General features: G+C 36.0%; 2 protein-coding genes across 2 annotated transcripts in view; both read left to right on the plus strand.

The window, feature by feature from the left end:
• LOC127864539 (uncharacterized) overlaps positions 1-8,736 on the plus strand; it is a 14,860-nt gene extending 6,124 nt beyond the window's left edge. Inside the window, exons 2-4 of the mRNA XM_052404211.1 lie at positions 1-2,212; positions 5,397-5,562; positions 8,229-8,736. The exon at positions 1-2,212 is cut by the window's left edge and continues 1,086 nt beyond it. Coding sequence (XP_052260171.1) covers positions 1-2,212; positions 5,397-5,562; positions 8,229-8,368 — 2,518 coding nt within the window. The 3' untranslated portion in view covers positions 8,369-8,736. The remainder of the gene's footprint in view (positions 2,213-5,396; positions 5,563-8,228) is intronic.
• A 7,898-nt stretch (positions 8,737-16,634) lies between these two features.
• The window catches only part of LOC127864541 (heat shock 70 kDa protein 12A-like), a 14,062-nt gene continuing 13,196 nt past the window's right edge, over positions 16,635-17,500 (plus strand). The window contains exon 1 of the mRNA XM_052404212.1: positions 16,635-17,051. The gene's annotated coding sequence lies outside the window, so the exon portion shown is untranslated. The remainder of the gene's footprint in view (positions 17,052-17,500) is intronic.

Raw genomic sequence — 17,500 nt, forward strand, 5'->3', positions numbered from 1 at the left:
CGCTGGGGTAACCACAGCGGCGACGCGCCACGCCCTGTCCGTGGAGCAGGGCTTGTACAAGGAATCCAAGAAACAGGAAACCTCGGCCAACGGACTGGCTGCTTCCGGTGAAATTAGACTCGATCAACAGCTTGCGCGAAATCAAGAAATCAACAACATCGAGACGTCCGATGACGGGACATCAACAAGCGAAAATAAAAACATACACGAGAAAAGTCTTACGTCCAAAACAATGCGAGAAGAAAGGTTTGGTTCTGACAACGATCCAATTTCCGGGACGTTAATTGCCTCGCAGAACATAGATCAGAATACCAAACATTCGGAGAATGTGGAAACAAAAACGCTCGCAGATGGCAGCGTTATCAAATCAAGCGATGAGTCGCAGATAACAAGTGAGAATGAATCTTGTAATACGCAGCAGAAGACAGTTAAGAAGCTGGCGGGAAAAGGTGGCAGTAGTGTGGAAACAGTGAACAAATCTAGCAATACCTCTGTCACTGAATCATCAAAGAAGCGGATTGGAACTTCAATTTCTGACTCTGGCAAAAAGTCATTCGAAGAATCGGAAGATACGAAATCAGTTTCGAGTTCGTTTTCCGGCCAGTGTGAGTCGACGGAAATTAAGGACGGAGTAAAATTGCACCGCACTATGTCGTCGGAAAATTCCAGTGAAAGTAAGGTTAAGTCGACCCGGTCAGTGACGTCACATTCAAATTCCGTTCGCGGTGTTCCGGAAACAGATCGGTTCGGACGCCAGCTGTCGGACTCTAGTGATGATTCGTCGGTACACACGAACGTGTCCGGATTAAGTCGCGAAAATATCCAGCCTCCGACCTATGAAGAAACGTTGAGCAACCTCTCTCGCAGCGGAAGTTTGGCGTCCGTGTTTTCCCGTCAGGACAGCAGCGCGTCGTCCATTGCTTCGTCTGCCGGTGCATTTAATGAGCGTCAAAGACAAAAACAGGAAGCAAGAGATAATTATGACAAAGATACAAAACGACCGGAAAGAAAGGATAATTTTAACGATCAAAGTGGAGTTTTAACGAGGAGACTGAACAGCTATTCCTCTGATTCGACGTTAAGCGCTGACTGTAATGATTATAACAGCCCTGTTCGACGAGAGGACAATTCCTACACACGGTCGTGGACAGCACCCGACGTCGGACAATCCCGAAACAGACGTGTGACGTTGCAAGGCGCCGGTGAGCTTACTCAGCAAGATCTAGTCGAGGCCCGCCGAAGCGTAAGATCTACGCTCCGCGGCCATGACGACATGCACCTAAATGACGTGAAATCAAGAGGTTCGTTTCAGGAAGTGGACTTTGACTGTCGAGAAACCAAGTCTTTCAAAAAGGAAGTCATGGATATTGTTGACCGATTTTTTGACGACGGCGACGACGACGGTTTCGGCATGGGACTTAAACGGCGTAAAAATCGAACTAATCGCGAAACAGAGCGTAACATCCGGGAAATCACCAACGGAAGAAATGCACGTGTTAACCCGTACGCTACGCGCGATGATTTAAGTGCTTTTCAAGACTTAGCGGATAACAGTAACACATTTCATTCTCACTTTGATTCGTCTGCTTCGGATTCCGGATTTCCGGTCTCCAGAAATAGCTCCCGTATCGACAACAGCACACTGAGGCATAGAGACATCTCAGATACAGTCAGCGATAGCGGGAAACGATTCTCAAAATATAAAACGAGCGAATCCCAGGAATATTGTGACAATAGGTTAAATGCTTCCCATCGTCAGCGAGGCGGAAATGGATATCAGTTTTCTAACACGATCGTCCCGACAGCAACATACGACAATGCGCAGAGGCAGGAGAAATCGATTTTCAAAGGATCGGACGGTCGCCAATCGATGTGCAGCAGACGGGATGATTTCAGAATCGCAGACAAAATTACTAGTGATAGTAGTGGTAGGTCTAACTTTGCGCGAAATCAGAAGTATAACGAAACTACCGGCCAGTTCCGTGTGAATGACCGGATGACAGAAAGCGAATCCATGCAGTCGCTGCCGTCCGATGTAAGCACGGATGATATAGTTGATTTTGACCGAACTCTGAGTTTACCGGATGTTACGCAGGGGCCGGACGGGCGCTTCAGGGTCCGGGGGCAGCCCGGGGGTGGGGGAGACACCCGAAAGGATTTGGAGCGAAAGGAGCGCATAGACAAGGCGTTGTCATGGATACGATCCGAGCTGGTATGTAGAAAATAGCAACATGCACTTAATTAAATTAACTTGTTTACCATCACCGTAAGTTATTTTTTGTCGCTTAGTTTTGCTGAGAAATAAGTGGAGTCAATGGTATAATGACGTGCTATAATACCAACGCGCCAAATGCCTCGTATTGAACAGGATCTACCAAAACGGAAGATATTATGTGTTGCTGTTGTTCTTTACAATTAAGTAATTATCCACCGATGAAGCCTAAATAGTATTTTTAACTGTGGGATTATCTCCATATGAAAGATGTAAAAACCTAAAATAATATACGTTAAACCATCTACAAATAAAGCATATGAATTGTACATTCAAATGACGCCAATTGATACATCATAAATCAACAATAAACCTCTACATTCTTTACAAATAAATCGAAAGTCTATTAATAATGTCAATAAATTGAGTCAATTAATAAAACTGAGATGAGATGTATTTTGCCTTCTACTTATATTACTACTACTACTGCTGCTAATTGCAAATGCTGTTGCAGCTTCTGCTCCTCATCATCTTCCACCTCCTTCTACAACAAAAAACAAAACAAAAAACAACAACTTCTACAACTACTACTACTACTACTACTACTACTACTACTACTACTACTACTACTACTACTACTACTACTACTACTACTACTACTACTACTCTACTACTACTACTACTACTTCTACTACTACTACTACTACTACTACTACTACTACTACTACTACTACTACTACTACTACTACTACTACTACTACTACTACTACTACTACTACTACTACTACTACTACTACTACTACTACTACTACTACTACTACTACTACTACCACCACCACCACCACCACCACCAGCACTATGCAATATAATTGAAAGACTTAAGATATATATGGAAATAAAATATATTGTTTGAAAGAAGATGCCCTGTTATAATGCCTATCACGAAAACATAGTATTTAGTATTTTCTAACATGTGCGCATTTGTATGTGCGTGTTGTGTATTAACAAACACTTGTACGATTATGTAATATCGTCTGGTTATTCCTTGGAATTCTGTTTACCGTCAAACCTGTCTAATATGCACGTTGAGGCGCTTGTAGTTTATACACGTGCAAAGCATGTACATCCTGGAAACACAGGTAACCACCGCGAGATGTAATGTATGTCGTCAGCACGGGATGACTGCACCATAAGTTACATTGTCCTGTGGCGGGCCGCTTTACATGGGCGGCGATAGGCAGTATGTGTGTTTCGTAATTTATGAAGTCCTTCCGCGCCTACTACGTCGTTCAATAATAAAACCCACATTTGAATCATCATCATCATCATCATCATCATCATCATCATCATCATCATCATCATCATCATCATCATCATCATCATCATCATCATCATCGTGATTTGAAAGCTGATCTTACCTGAAGAGTACGTCAGATTATTCTGTAAGGTAAACAAATTGAAGTCGTTTTATCGGTTTGCGCCTGGATGGGCATATGTCACATCGGTTCTCGTCTCACACCGCCTATGCGCTTATCTTTGTGCAGACAGCGCACGTACGGAGGTGTGAGCTCCTGGAGCCAAAAGGCCTACATTTCCAGGCGATTGCATTCTCGTACATCAAGTATATTAATGACAACACCTGACTCGGGATGAAAGAAAACACAGCCTTTCATTCCTCACATCCGCTCGAATCTGATACAATTGGAAGCATGCTATACGAGTTGTGCTTTATAACAGATGTACATAATTAGCCATGTATTTCAGTTTTTACAGAACCACGTGTATCATCTTCCTTCGTCATCCCATTTATTTTGTCAATGCAAAGAAAATGCTACTTTAACGGTAAAAAAGATGTCAGGAATAGCAATTTGTTCATAAAAATGCTGAATATTTTCAGGTATGTGTATTAACACACAATACGCATACCTGATATTTTATACAAATAATGATATAAGAACTATTTCTTCAAGGTTGTATCGAACTATACACTAAAGTTATATGTAATAACAGCATGGAAATTGTTTGTGTTCACATTTCTTGCACCCGCGAGCCTTTGGTCGTTAAACGTTGATTGGCCGATTAAATAGACGTCCGGACAAGCTCTGTCGTATGTTCTTTTTTTTTATAAAACATAGCAATCATACTCTGTTCACTAAAATAGTATTTTAAGTTCATTCAACGGATTACGCAATTTATGACGCACTTCGTGTGAAATTTTTCAAGAAAAACACCAGATTAAACTAGGCTCTCTTGGTTTTGTGTGACACTAATTTTGACGTGTTTTTTTTTTAAACATAAACATATCATAAAAAAGTTAAATTTATAAGCATCGAACGAATCCAAACATATGTGGGATTGTGTGTTTGCCATGCATAATTGTAAAGAATAAAATAAATCGCGCTGACCTGTATTCAATCTCACGATTGAACCGACATTATCCGATATCAAACGTGTTTTCACTTAATCTACATTTGTATCGAAATACTGCTGGATCACTGGTACTGATGTTAATTTGTTCTGATAAATTATTGTATAAGCTTTCGAAAACAACCGGTGTGTAGTTGATTTGCTAAAAATTGTTCGAGTTACATGGTTTACAGTAAAGATGGTGTAGTTTTTCGGCAAATGAAGTTGCACTCCTTGTTTCTACTATAGTATATATAAAAAAATAAAAATACGGGATTCCCTCCTGTGGCGCTGTTGAGGTCGTCTTTCAATAAATCGTCTTATTATACTATATGTATACATCGTCGTTTATGTCGTCTTTCAATAGAATGTCTTATTATACTATATGTAAAAAGCGTTTATTAGGTCGTCTTTCAATTAATTGTCTCTTTATACTAAATGTTTAAAGCGTATTTAAGGTCGTCTTTCAATATATCGTCTTATTAAACTATATGTATAAAGCATTTATTAGGTCGTCTTTCAATAAATTGTCTTATTATACTATATATAAAAAGCGTTTATTAGGTCGTCTTTCAATAAATTGTCTTATTATACTATATATAAAAAGCGTTTATTAGGTCGTCTTTCAATAAATTGTCTTATTATACTTAATGTATAAAGCGTATTTAAGGTCGTCTTTCAATAGATCGTCTTATTATACTATATGTATTTAGCATTTATTTGGTCGTCATTCTATAGATCTTCTTTTTGTACTAAAATGTATATGGCCTTGTTTTAGGGCGTGTTGCGCACACAGGACAAGGTTCTCATGTCGCAGTTCCAGCGTTGTAACGACTCGATTGAGGAGCTGAAGCGACAGCGGCCCTGGTACGAAGTGTTCAGTGACGAAGAGGAAGGGGAGGAAGACGCCGGAAGCAAACACTGGCACGACTGGGAAATAGAAGGTACGACTGGGGAATAGTGGCATGACTGCGAAATAGAAGGTACAACTTGCAAAAACTGACACGACTGAGTATAAAAAGTTCAACTTGTAAACACTTGCACGACTGGGAAATAGAAGGTACGACTAGGAAATGAAGCTTACGACTGGTAAATACCGGTACGACTGGGAAAAGAAGGCTACTACTGGTTAACACTGGTACGGCTAAATAGAACGTACGACTGGAAAAAGAAGATTAGGAATGATACACACTGGCACGACAGGGTATAACAAGTACAACATGTAATAACTGACACGACTGGGAAATAGAAGGTACGATTGGGAAACGAAGGTTACGACTGGTAAACACTAGCTAGACTGGGAAGTATACTATACGACATGTGAAAACGTGAATGACTGGGTAAAAAAAATTTTCGATGTGAAAACACTGTGCTATTGGGAAAACGAATAAACAGCTGGTAAAACATAAGCACGACTGGGATAAAGAAGGTTCGACAGGTAAACACTTGTACGACTGGAAAGCACTGGGTCATTGGCAATAAAAGGTGCGAATAGCAAACACTAAAACGTCTGGTCTAGAAAACGTAGACTGGTAAAGACTGAACAGACTGGAAATTTAAGCGTACGGCTTGTAAACACGTATACGACCGTTAAATAGAATGAAAGAATGTTAAATAAAAAGCACGATATGACTATGAAAGGAGGTTCGTCTGGTAAATACTAAAGCAACTGGGTAAAATAAGGTATGCTTGTTAAACACTTTCACGACTTGAAAAGAAAAGGTACGATTAGCAGACGATGACACGAAAGAAAAAGAAGGTATTATTGGTAAGAACATACACGATAAGTAAAAAGAAGGTTAGGCTGGTAAACACTGAACAAAAGACCGGGCAAAATAACGCACGGATTGTAAACAGTTGCATTACTAAGAAGTATAAAGTACGGCTGGTAACCAGAAGCACGACTGGGATAAAAAGGAAACTTCAGGTAAACATAGGCATGATTGGAAAATAAAAGGCACGACTGATAAACACAGGCATGATTGGAAAATAAAAGGTACGACTGGTTACCACTGACATGACAGGGAATTAGAAAATAGAAATGGTTAACACTGGGACTAGGAAATCGAAGGTATGATTGGTAAACACTGGTACAACCGTGAAATAGAAAGGTAACACAATTTACAAATAAAGTATACGGCTGGTAAACACTCATACGACTAGCGAACAGAAATTAACGGCTTTGAATTGAAAATATAATGTACGACAGGAAAACACTTTAACGACTGAGAAATACAATGTATAAATGATCAACTTCTACGTCTGGAAAATGGAGATTACGAGTGTTAAAAAATGCCAAGAATGGGAAAAAGCTACAGACACTATTAGAACATGAAAAGATACGACTGGTAAACACAGACACTACTAGATCATAAAATAGTACGACTGAGAAACACAGACACTACTTGAACATACAAGGTACGACTGGGAAACACAGACACTACTAGAACATAAAAATGTACGACTGGTAAACATAGACACTACTAGAACATTAAAAGGTACGACTGGTAAACACAGACACTACTAGAACATAAAAAGTACGACTGGGAAACACAGACACTGCTATAACATAAACAGGTACGACTGGGAAACACAGACACAACTAGAACATAAAAAGGTACGACTGGGAAACACAGACACGACTATAACATAAACAGGTACGACTTGTAAACACAGACACTACTTGAACATAAAAGGGTACGACTGGGAAACACAGACACTTCTGGAACATAAACATGTACGACTGGGAAACATAGACACTACTAGAACATACACAGGTACGACTGGAAAACACAGACACTTCTAGAACATAAAAAGGTACGAATGGTAAACACAGACACAACTAGAATATGAAAAAGTACGACTGGGAAACACAGACACTGCTAGAACATATACAAGGTACGACAATGAAACACAGACACTACTATAACATAAACAGGTGCGACTGGGAAACACAGACACTACTAAAACATAAAAAGGTAAGACTGGGAAACACAGACACTACTATAACATAAAAAAGGAACGACTGGGAAACACAGACACTACTAGAACATAAAAAGGTACGACTGGGAAACATAGACACTACTAGGACATAAAAAGGTACGACTGGGAAACACAGACACTACTATAACATAAAAAGGTACGACTGGTAAGCACAGACACTACTAGAACATACACAGGTACGACTGGGAAACACAGACACTACTAGAACATAAAAGGTACGGCTGTGAAACACAGACACTACTAGAACATAAACAGGTACGATTGGGAAACACAGACACTGCTAGAACATACACAGGTACGACTGGGAAACACAGATACTTCTAGAACATAAAAAAGTACGACTGTGAAACACAGACACTACTAGAACATAAAAAGGAACGACTGGGAAATCACTGGAAATATATTTCGAGACTGGTAAACACTTGCACGACTGGAAAACACTTAGACGACTAGGGAAAAATAGACATGAGCCTATTTAAACAAATATATATTAAATCATTATGTATATTAACACTAAACTATTTTATGGGAATGTTTGGTCTCTCAGCTGTACACATGGGGAAATATATTTATTGCATGTGAAATATTTCTCTTATTTGTCCTTCAGAGTTTGACCGCGACTTCCTGTCGGAGCGAGCTGGGCGCGGTAGTCTGTTCTCTCGCACGTCCGCTCTCTCCGGGGGTATCGGCCGCCAGATGGCGTTCAGCCGGGAGTCGCAGCGTTTCCAAATGTCCAGTTTGGACTAGCAAATAGCGGCAGTCGGACCGAAAGCGGCTTAGTTTGTCGTGTGCCAACACATCGATGTGATTTATTATATTGTGTAATAAATAATATGAGTATTATTACAATATTATAATGTCAATGGACGAACAGAAAAACTATTAATAATTGCTGAGCTTTTTTGAAACCATACGTTTAAGTTCGTCATAAAATCCCATGTTAAATTAGTTTTACACTAAATGAAGTGTAACTTTGCCATGCAGCTATACAATTATAGTTTTAATGTTGTTACAGCTTTACGTCAACAATTATTAGTTATTTGTTAGAATGAGTGTGAAACATTGCCTAAGTGCCATGATATTTTTTCGTCATGTTTAATAAATTATTAAATTCCCATCTTGAACTTTCTCTTCAAGGTTTAGTACCAACATTTACCGAAACCACTTATCCTATTCGGCACAGCGTTATTTCTTTCGCGTCTCTTCGTTTTTATATATTTTATACAAATTCATGACTTTCAAGGATGCTTATTTATTTTCACCGCGCTCTGGGAAAACGCGGTTAATGCATGTGCAGGCTAATTGTGCACGACAGTTAACGCATACGAATTAAGCACCGTTTATCCAGGATATAAATTTGTATTCTTTTCCACTACGTTTATAACGGAACACCAACTTTAAAGATAACATGATAACAACTGGGATCAGCGCATTGGAACGGCCAATACAAAACATTCGGTGTTTAAACCGGTTTTAAACACGTGTCTGGCTAGTGATTGGTTTTTATTTCACGCGTTTCGATAGTATAGCGTAAAATATATGTCTTACGCGAAACGAGACTGTTTTACAGTAATAAAATGATTGGTCAGTCTTGCACGAGGATCTCAAACGTATGATTATGTTGTGTAGAGTTCATTCTACCAGGCGTCTTCAGTCAGTGCGGACAGGTTTTATTTAAATTCTATGTGCTAAGAATTTTTGTTGTTGTTGTTGTTGTTGTTGTGATTGTATATGTTTTGATTTTTATATGAAACCAGACACATGAATGAGGCTCGACATTCGTATTGTGTTCCGACAATTGGCAAACGAGCACAGGTTTCCAGCGTTAACCGTCTCTGGTTTTTCCTGGCCGGTCGGTTCACATTTTGTAGTCATAAATCTTGTCACTGGCGTCGCTCTGGAGAGCGGCGACTAGTATGTAATGCATTTTTTTCGCTTATGGGAGGAGAAGTTATTTTACGGATCAATGTATATATTTTTGTTTTAAGAATATCTTGCATAGTGGTGATTTTTGTGTAAATTAGTGTAAATAAGTACTGCATTTGTGCGTATTACATTTATTACAACATTTATTGCCAATAATACAAAGCTAATGGTTTTATTAATAACTTATCCACAACTGATCACAGGGGAAAGATCACAGGGCCTGGGCAAACACACGAAACTTTCTGGTTTTGTATATAAACAAAACATAATCAAAATATATTTATTTTGTGGTTTTTCTAATTTGCTTATTTAGTGCTGAATCAATGTAGTACGATATTTGACGACCTATCGCGCAAGCAAGTTTAATGGAAGGCGTAGAGGTACGAAAACGTACAATGTATTAGTTTATTAATAGACATATAATGACGATCGTTATACACAACTTCACCAAATAGCAGTACATAAATGATGACAGCCGGAATAATTCAGTTGGGAGAGCGTTAGACTGAAGTTGTTTACGCAACACTCATCTAAAGGCCCCCGGTTCAATCCCGGGTTCCGGCATGAACGGTTCGGCGGCTGACTTTTTTTCAGTCAGGTTAATAAATATAATAAAGCTTTATTTTATATTTTTTTTATTTTATTTTTTTATTTTTTTATTTTATTTTTTTTATAATGTAGACATTTTAAAATCCATTTTACTACAACTTGACATTTTTATTAAAATTAATGGATGCCGCGTGGTGACAACGTTAATTAAAATTTCTTACATCACTTAAATATCTTATAAAAAATACACGTGTTTTTATATTAACAAATAAATGCAAACAACACATCAATTATCCATGTTTGTTTGTTGTCTATCATAGGCCCTAAGTACTATACCTACCACATATAGAGCACGAAGCGCGACACGTATTATTTATTGTAAAAATGAGTTGCGATAAAGGAAGCAGCCGCTTATCAAGGAGGAGCTGTGTCCCAGCAACCCGTGTCCCTAGAGTCAAGCACTCCTCGGAGTTTTTTTTAAGAACCACATATAGAGCGCGAAGCGCGACACGTATTACTATCCAGGTGGTATGGGCCCTTAAGCATTATCCGACCATTACGTCCATAGTTATCTTCCTTAGAATTTGAGAAATTTTGAAATTGTTGTTCGAAGTCCAAAATTTTCATCCGATTGTTCCCAAACTTGCAAAGTTTTTTTTATCAATGAGGACCCAACCAAAACTCTATATGAGCAATATCGGACCATAAGTCCAGAATTATGTATCTTTAAATGTAAAAATAAAAGTGAAAAACTTCTTGGTAAGGTGATTATGTCAACATTTTTCATCAGATTCTTTCCAAACTTACAGTGTCTTCATATCAATGAGCATTTTACCTCATTTAAAATGAGAAACATCGGGACAATAAGTCCAGAGTTTTTTCTATTAAATTTGACAAAATAAACAATGTCCACTTTTTAAAAAGATTTCACAACTTTCGTCTGAATCTTTCCAAACTTGTTAAGTGTTTTTATATCAGTATTACTCGAATCTTTCTGAAAATGATAAGTATCGGAGCAATAAATATATTATGATATTTTACTGAATTTCAAAGTATTGTGAAATGCAGCTTCTTTATGCAATTTACAGTTTTCATCCAACTTTTTTTCAAACTTTTACAGCGTTTTCATATCAATCAGTACTCAACCCCTATCGTAAATGAGCAACGTAAGAATAAGTTCAGAATCATCTCCCCTTGACGTTGAGAAAAATATGAAATTACGCTTACAAGACGAAGCAGATTTTTTAAAACGTACACAGCTCTGTTCTATTAATGAAAACTGCACACGGATGCCAGTAAAAAAAGGAAACCAATGTAAATAAAATGAACTATGAAATATTTGGGGGTTACAACACAAAATCATAGATAATGGTTATTTTGGGGTTATAACACAACATCATAAATAATGGTTATTTTGGGGGTTATTTATAACACACAATTATAAATAATGGTTATACCAGTATTTTTTTCTATTTTGTTTAAAATAATCGGCCAATATATTAATATTTACAGTAGAAAAAAATCGTTCCATGTAACTTCATTGAGTGCCTTTTACACTGAAATTCCCGACGCCCTTTGATGCTTTGCATCAATACTTATCTTGTGTATGTATTCAATGTTGAACTTGGGTGCATAGTGTCCCGCAAATAAACGTCTCGTCTGGCATGGCAAACATGAGTTTGTTGTTTCTAAGGAGAAACAGAAGTGTAGCAAAGACTTCTGGGGTAAGTGTGAGGTTCGGTTACCCCTCGAACCGGTTTAAATCCCAAATGCTTTGCGTTTACGGTTCCAAGGCGGTGCGTGTATGGATACATTTGTTGAGACTTTTGTTAATATGTATAACATGTACAAGGATGACATTTTACATGAAATTACTGTAGATATAAACCAGGCTTTTCAAACAATAGTCTCACTTTATGCAGGACACATGAAAGTCCATAATAGAACCAAACGATGTCACTTTTATGAACGGCAAAATAAACCTTGGTAATGACTGTGATATTTTGAAATACTGTAAGTACAGCTCTTTGAGAAAATTCCGTTTCGCAAGATTCAGGGAGGATTTGCAAATTAACTTAAACGAAAACAGAAATTTTAAAGTAATGTTTACAAATAAGAAGGATAATTTCCACCTTAATATGAAAATTAGGCTATTCCAAGCACGTAGTAATCCAAATATATTTTGGCAAACAATTAAAAGTTAAACTTTTAAACAATCTGCACATTATAGTTATCAGCAACAAATCAAACAAAGTGATTGGCTGAATTATTTTAATCACTTATTATTTCGAGAAAACATGCTCTTAATTAAAACTTCTGAAGAGGCTGCTTTACCTGAATATGATTTAGTTCTAAATAGCCATATAACACGAATAAATAATGATAAGTATTAATAAATAAAAAATTGGAAGGCCGCAGAGGTTTGATGGTATAGGTGCAGAGTTTTTTTTATTAAACACCGCTAATGTTTTATGTCCAGTATTTTGCTCACTTTTTAATCATATTCTTAATACAGGAGTATTTCCTTACATATGGGGCGAAAGCTTTATTGTTCCCTTCACAAATGCGGTTCTAAACTTGAACCGACAAATTACAAACTTTAAGGCATTCAATCATAAATGTGATGTATAAAATATTTGGAAATATGTTAAATTCACGACTGTTTACTTGTTTCGAAGAATTTGGCAGATTAGATGAGTCGCAATCAGGTTTTCAGAAAGGTTATTCTACAATTGATAGATAATCGTATTACAAAGCATGGTACAAAAATATATGACTAAATCAGGAGGAAGGTTTTATGTCTTATACGTTGATTTTCAAAAGGCCTATGATGGGATATTGCACTATGAACTGTTTGGCCTAATGCAAAAAATATGTATAAAAGCAAAACTATATAATGTCCTTGTCTCTGTGTAATAAAATTTGTGGAGTCGCGTGCGTGTCATAAGTAACAATGTCACCACTGATTTAAGTGTAACATCGGTACAAGCCAAGATGACGTAACTAGCACGATTATTTTAAATTGATTCATAAATAAGTTATCCCTTTACCTACTTGACCGGGGCCATCAATGAATTTTCATTACTGAAAATATACGAAATAAACTACAGCGTCAATTGATTAGTATTTTTTATTTTTTCCAAAGAAGCGGCAAGACTGTAAATGAAAAGAAAACTGAAATAATTGTATTCAGAAATGGAGGCCCATTCAGGTCATATGAAAACTGGTTTTATAATGAAATTCGTGCAAATGTTACATCAGTGTACAAATACGTGGGATTACTGTTTACTCCAAAATAAAGTTGGTCCAAGGCTAAAGCTAAGTTGGCAATGCAAGCTAACAAATCTATTACTGCGATAAAAAGTAACCAAGGCTATTTTGGAAAATTTTACATTCTATATTATATTTAACTCTTTGATTCAATGGTAAAGCAAATCCTTACATACGGGTGCGAAAATTTGGGGTCGTGTCTTTTCTGATAATATAGAACAAATCCGGGCTCAATTTTGCAAAGATTTTATTGGTCTAAATAAGTCAACCAACAATTGTATGGCTCTAGTTGAGGTTGGTAGATTAGAATTATGTGTAGAATGTTATCATTCAAATGTGTTAAATACTGGTGTAAACTTATTCCACATGCCATTGCATAGATACCCCACAAACTGTGATAATATGCTAAAACGCCAGGATGAAATCAGAAAGACTAATTGGGCTACTTTTGTTTAAATCTGTTATTTAATTATGGATTTGGTTATATCTAGGTTTATCAGGATGCTGGTAATGTTGATGTATTTTATTACAACTGTTGAAAGATCGCCTTATTTGATGTCAAACGCAAAAATGGTCAAGGAGTTTATTCGACTCGTCTAGATGTGAAGCATATAGGATGTATAAATCATTGCTTGAATCATAAAAATATATTTCGCTCAAAATACCACTCTACTATAGAACAGCATTTGCAAAATTAAGATGTTCCAACCACAAGTTTCTTATTGAAACTGGACGACATCTTGGTATAGAACATGATCTTAGATATTGTACTCATTGTCTCAATGTAGAAAACACTTATGTCATTGAAAACGAATTTCATGTATTTTTTCATTCTTCTTAATTTCACGAAGAACGTAACATTTACCTATCTTTTCTTGGTATAGTGGACACAGAGAAGAAATCGATTTTATTATTCTGAACATAACGGAAAATGATCTTAAACTGAATAAAATTGCATTATTCATATTTTTCTAAATGCAAAAAGCACAAACATAAAACTATTCACAGCTCATGCATGTATAATATGACATGGCTGTATATATTGTATTTTGGGCCGGTGAACTTAAATTACGAAATAAAGTGTCTTGTCTTGATCACAGTTTCAATCAATGTATGTTAAAAGTTGATGTTCTGTACTCAAAAACAGTGGTTAAGAATAAAAATGTCACTCCAGATTGAGTTTCTGGAAATTGTTTGCTGTATTAAAAAATACCTCGTTAAAATATTTTAAGATTGTTTGCTGAAATGACAAAAAAAACCTCAAATTATGCATTGCGTTGAAAGATGAAAAGCATGCTTATACCAGCATTGAAGGCTTTTACAGTTCATATGAGTATATGGCTTCGAATTATCTCTATATACGTTAAAAAATTGAAACAAATGTGACATATAAACAAATAACAGAATCTAATGGATTGAATTTCTTATTGAAGCCGATTGCGTTGCGACGGGTTCTTTTATAACTTATATGCGACAAAATGAGTGCTTTTGGAAACCTATGTTTTATGATGTTTATTGACAAAATATAGACTAAACTGAAATACGAAAAATCCTCAAGGTATTTAATGATCTCATATATGTGCTAATTTATAATAGATATTAGACAAGCCAGGCAACAGATTGAAGATTAAATGGGATAAAGAAAAAGAAGGGTTATTACGTGACTTCTTTTGCCAAGTGTATTTGATTACAATATGGAAAAGCTTTTTAACATTAAAGATATATGGATATAATTTACTGAATAAATTGATAAAATGAATAATCACAAGTCATTTGCTTTAAACGCATACACAATTAAAATATTAATTGACGTGCACAGTTACTAAATCAAGATAATTTTACTTTTTATATTTCTTTAGTTTGATCCGCGTTTAATAAATACGATATGTGCACGACTGATCGTGCGTATATAACATCATTTAAAAGAAATATTTAGACGTGTTTTATCTGTCATTTATGAATTACTAATAGTTCGGTTTCTTATAGTGAGAACATTTGGCAGTATATGGCACATATATTAATGTGTGAGATTATCTCAAATTAATTCTTGGTCAGATTAGTTCTTAGGGCGTTCGACGAGCCATTGTTCTTGTGGGACAAAACTGATCTTTCTTTTTTCAACGCCATTTGTGTTTATAAAAAGACGTTTCTTGTTTCTATTTTATTTCACATATTGTTCAATAATTCAACAATTTCACGTACTATGGGATGAGTAAAAATTATTTTAATTGATAACAGAGTTTTATTCACGCTGAATAAACATTATTCGAACAAAGGAAGCCGGAATATTTTGGACAATTTACTATTACCGATATGATGATTCAAAATGTGTTACTCACAATTGTTTATAGACCAATACTTATATAGACGAATATGATATTATATCACCACTTACTGTAGTATATATTCAGACGCAAAGAGACGTTACTGTTAAATTTGGAACATGAAAAAGATTGCAAATGACACACAGAACATATGTTAAAGTAAATATATTAGTTTGAATTTAATTTAAAAAAGCGTTGATAGAGGGGAAATAAGAACGTCACACGGCGTACGATACTGCAAACATTATCATTTGGCGATACAGGGTTTGTTCGAGCTAGTCACAGGTCTCTGTGGGCGTAAGAACTATAGTGTAACGATAGTGGCAATTGCTACGCGTACACAAAACACCTAAATTAATGGATAATCTAACGCTTTGGATTTCCTAAATTTGTTTTGATCAAATGTAAAATACTTTGATCTGTGCATTAAAGGGGCCTTTTCACAGATTTTGGCATTTTTTAACTTATTCATTAAATGCTTTATATCGATAAATGTAAACATTGGATCGTAAAAGCTCCAGTAAAAAAATCAAGAATAAAATTGAAAAAAGGAAACGAACATTGCCCGGACCAGGTTTCGAACCAGTGACCCCTGGAGTCCTGCCAGAGTCCTGAAGTAAAAACGCTTTAGCCTACTGAGCTATTCCGCCGATTATACATACTTGACATATTTTATACCTAATATAAGCAATCTTCGTAGTTTCACAAAATTTAACGACAAAAACAGAACTCTCCAAACTATTCAATCGTTTCGCGTAGCAACGCTTTATAATTTTTAGGTTTTAAAATCGTCAAAAGATGCATATAATGGCTATATTAGACCATGGTAAATGTTCAGTATTACTGTTTTCTCACAAATATCATAACTAAAACGAAAATTTGCGAATCTGAAACAACTTTTTTCAATTTTGTCAATTTACCAAAGCGTGAAAAGATCCCTTTAAGAGTGGATGTTGTAATAAACCGATAAACATTTTATCAAAACAAAATTCGACAAATATTAAGTTTATCTAGCGCACTTTAGTAAAGATAAGCTCGTACATTCGAGTGCTGTATTGCCTAGCGGTAATGGAAAGTAGACGTGATTTTACGCTTAAGGTCGAACTTTTATTTAATGTAATGCCTATTGAAGTTCTGATTGAAATAATTTTACACCTGAGATAAATTTAATATGAAATGTTCGTGTATATGGACGCAAGTATAAACGGTGCGCAACTTCAAAGAAAACGTTATCAAAATATTGACAGTCATCGAATGAGGTGCTCTGTCTATGTCTTTTAATTTATATGAAAAACTTTGGAAATTTGGATCTTGTCAAATCGAAAGAGGAAGTTTATTTCAGTATTAACATGATACAACAGGTGAGTTAGTTATATGCATAAAATGGACTGAATAATACCTATCTGTGACAATTCACGCTCATAAACGCGTTAAAGCGAGAGTATACGATTTTTTTATATGTGTTAAATTGTAATATATTGATAAAATATGTTACAATAACACAAAATAGGCAATTCAAATTATACATTGAAGACGAATTTCATTTAATGCAGCAAAGACAAATTAGCGTCCCGAGCCGATTGTGATGAAGATATTTCGTACATATTTTCCTACAATAACCGAAGCATTCGTCATTTTAGTAAGTGTTCGTGTGTCGTATGAATAGAAATCGTTGCAGGAATTTAAAATGAACCGTCTAACTTAATTTAGATTCACATCGTACATGAATGATTTACATGCTGGCGAATTCGACTGAAAAGACATTTTTCGACACATGTTCTTCTTAACTTGTATTTTAATTTATATTGAA

Source organism: Dreissena polymorpha, chromosome 1 (genome assembly GCF_020536995.1).
Source record: "Dreissena polymorpha isolate Duluth1 chromosome 1, UMN_Dpol_1.0, whole genome shotgun sequence".
Taxonomy (NCBI): Eukaryota; Metazoa; Mollusca; class Bivalvia; order Myida; family Dreissenidae; genus Dreissena; species Dreissena polymorpha.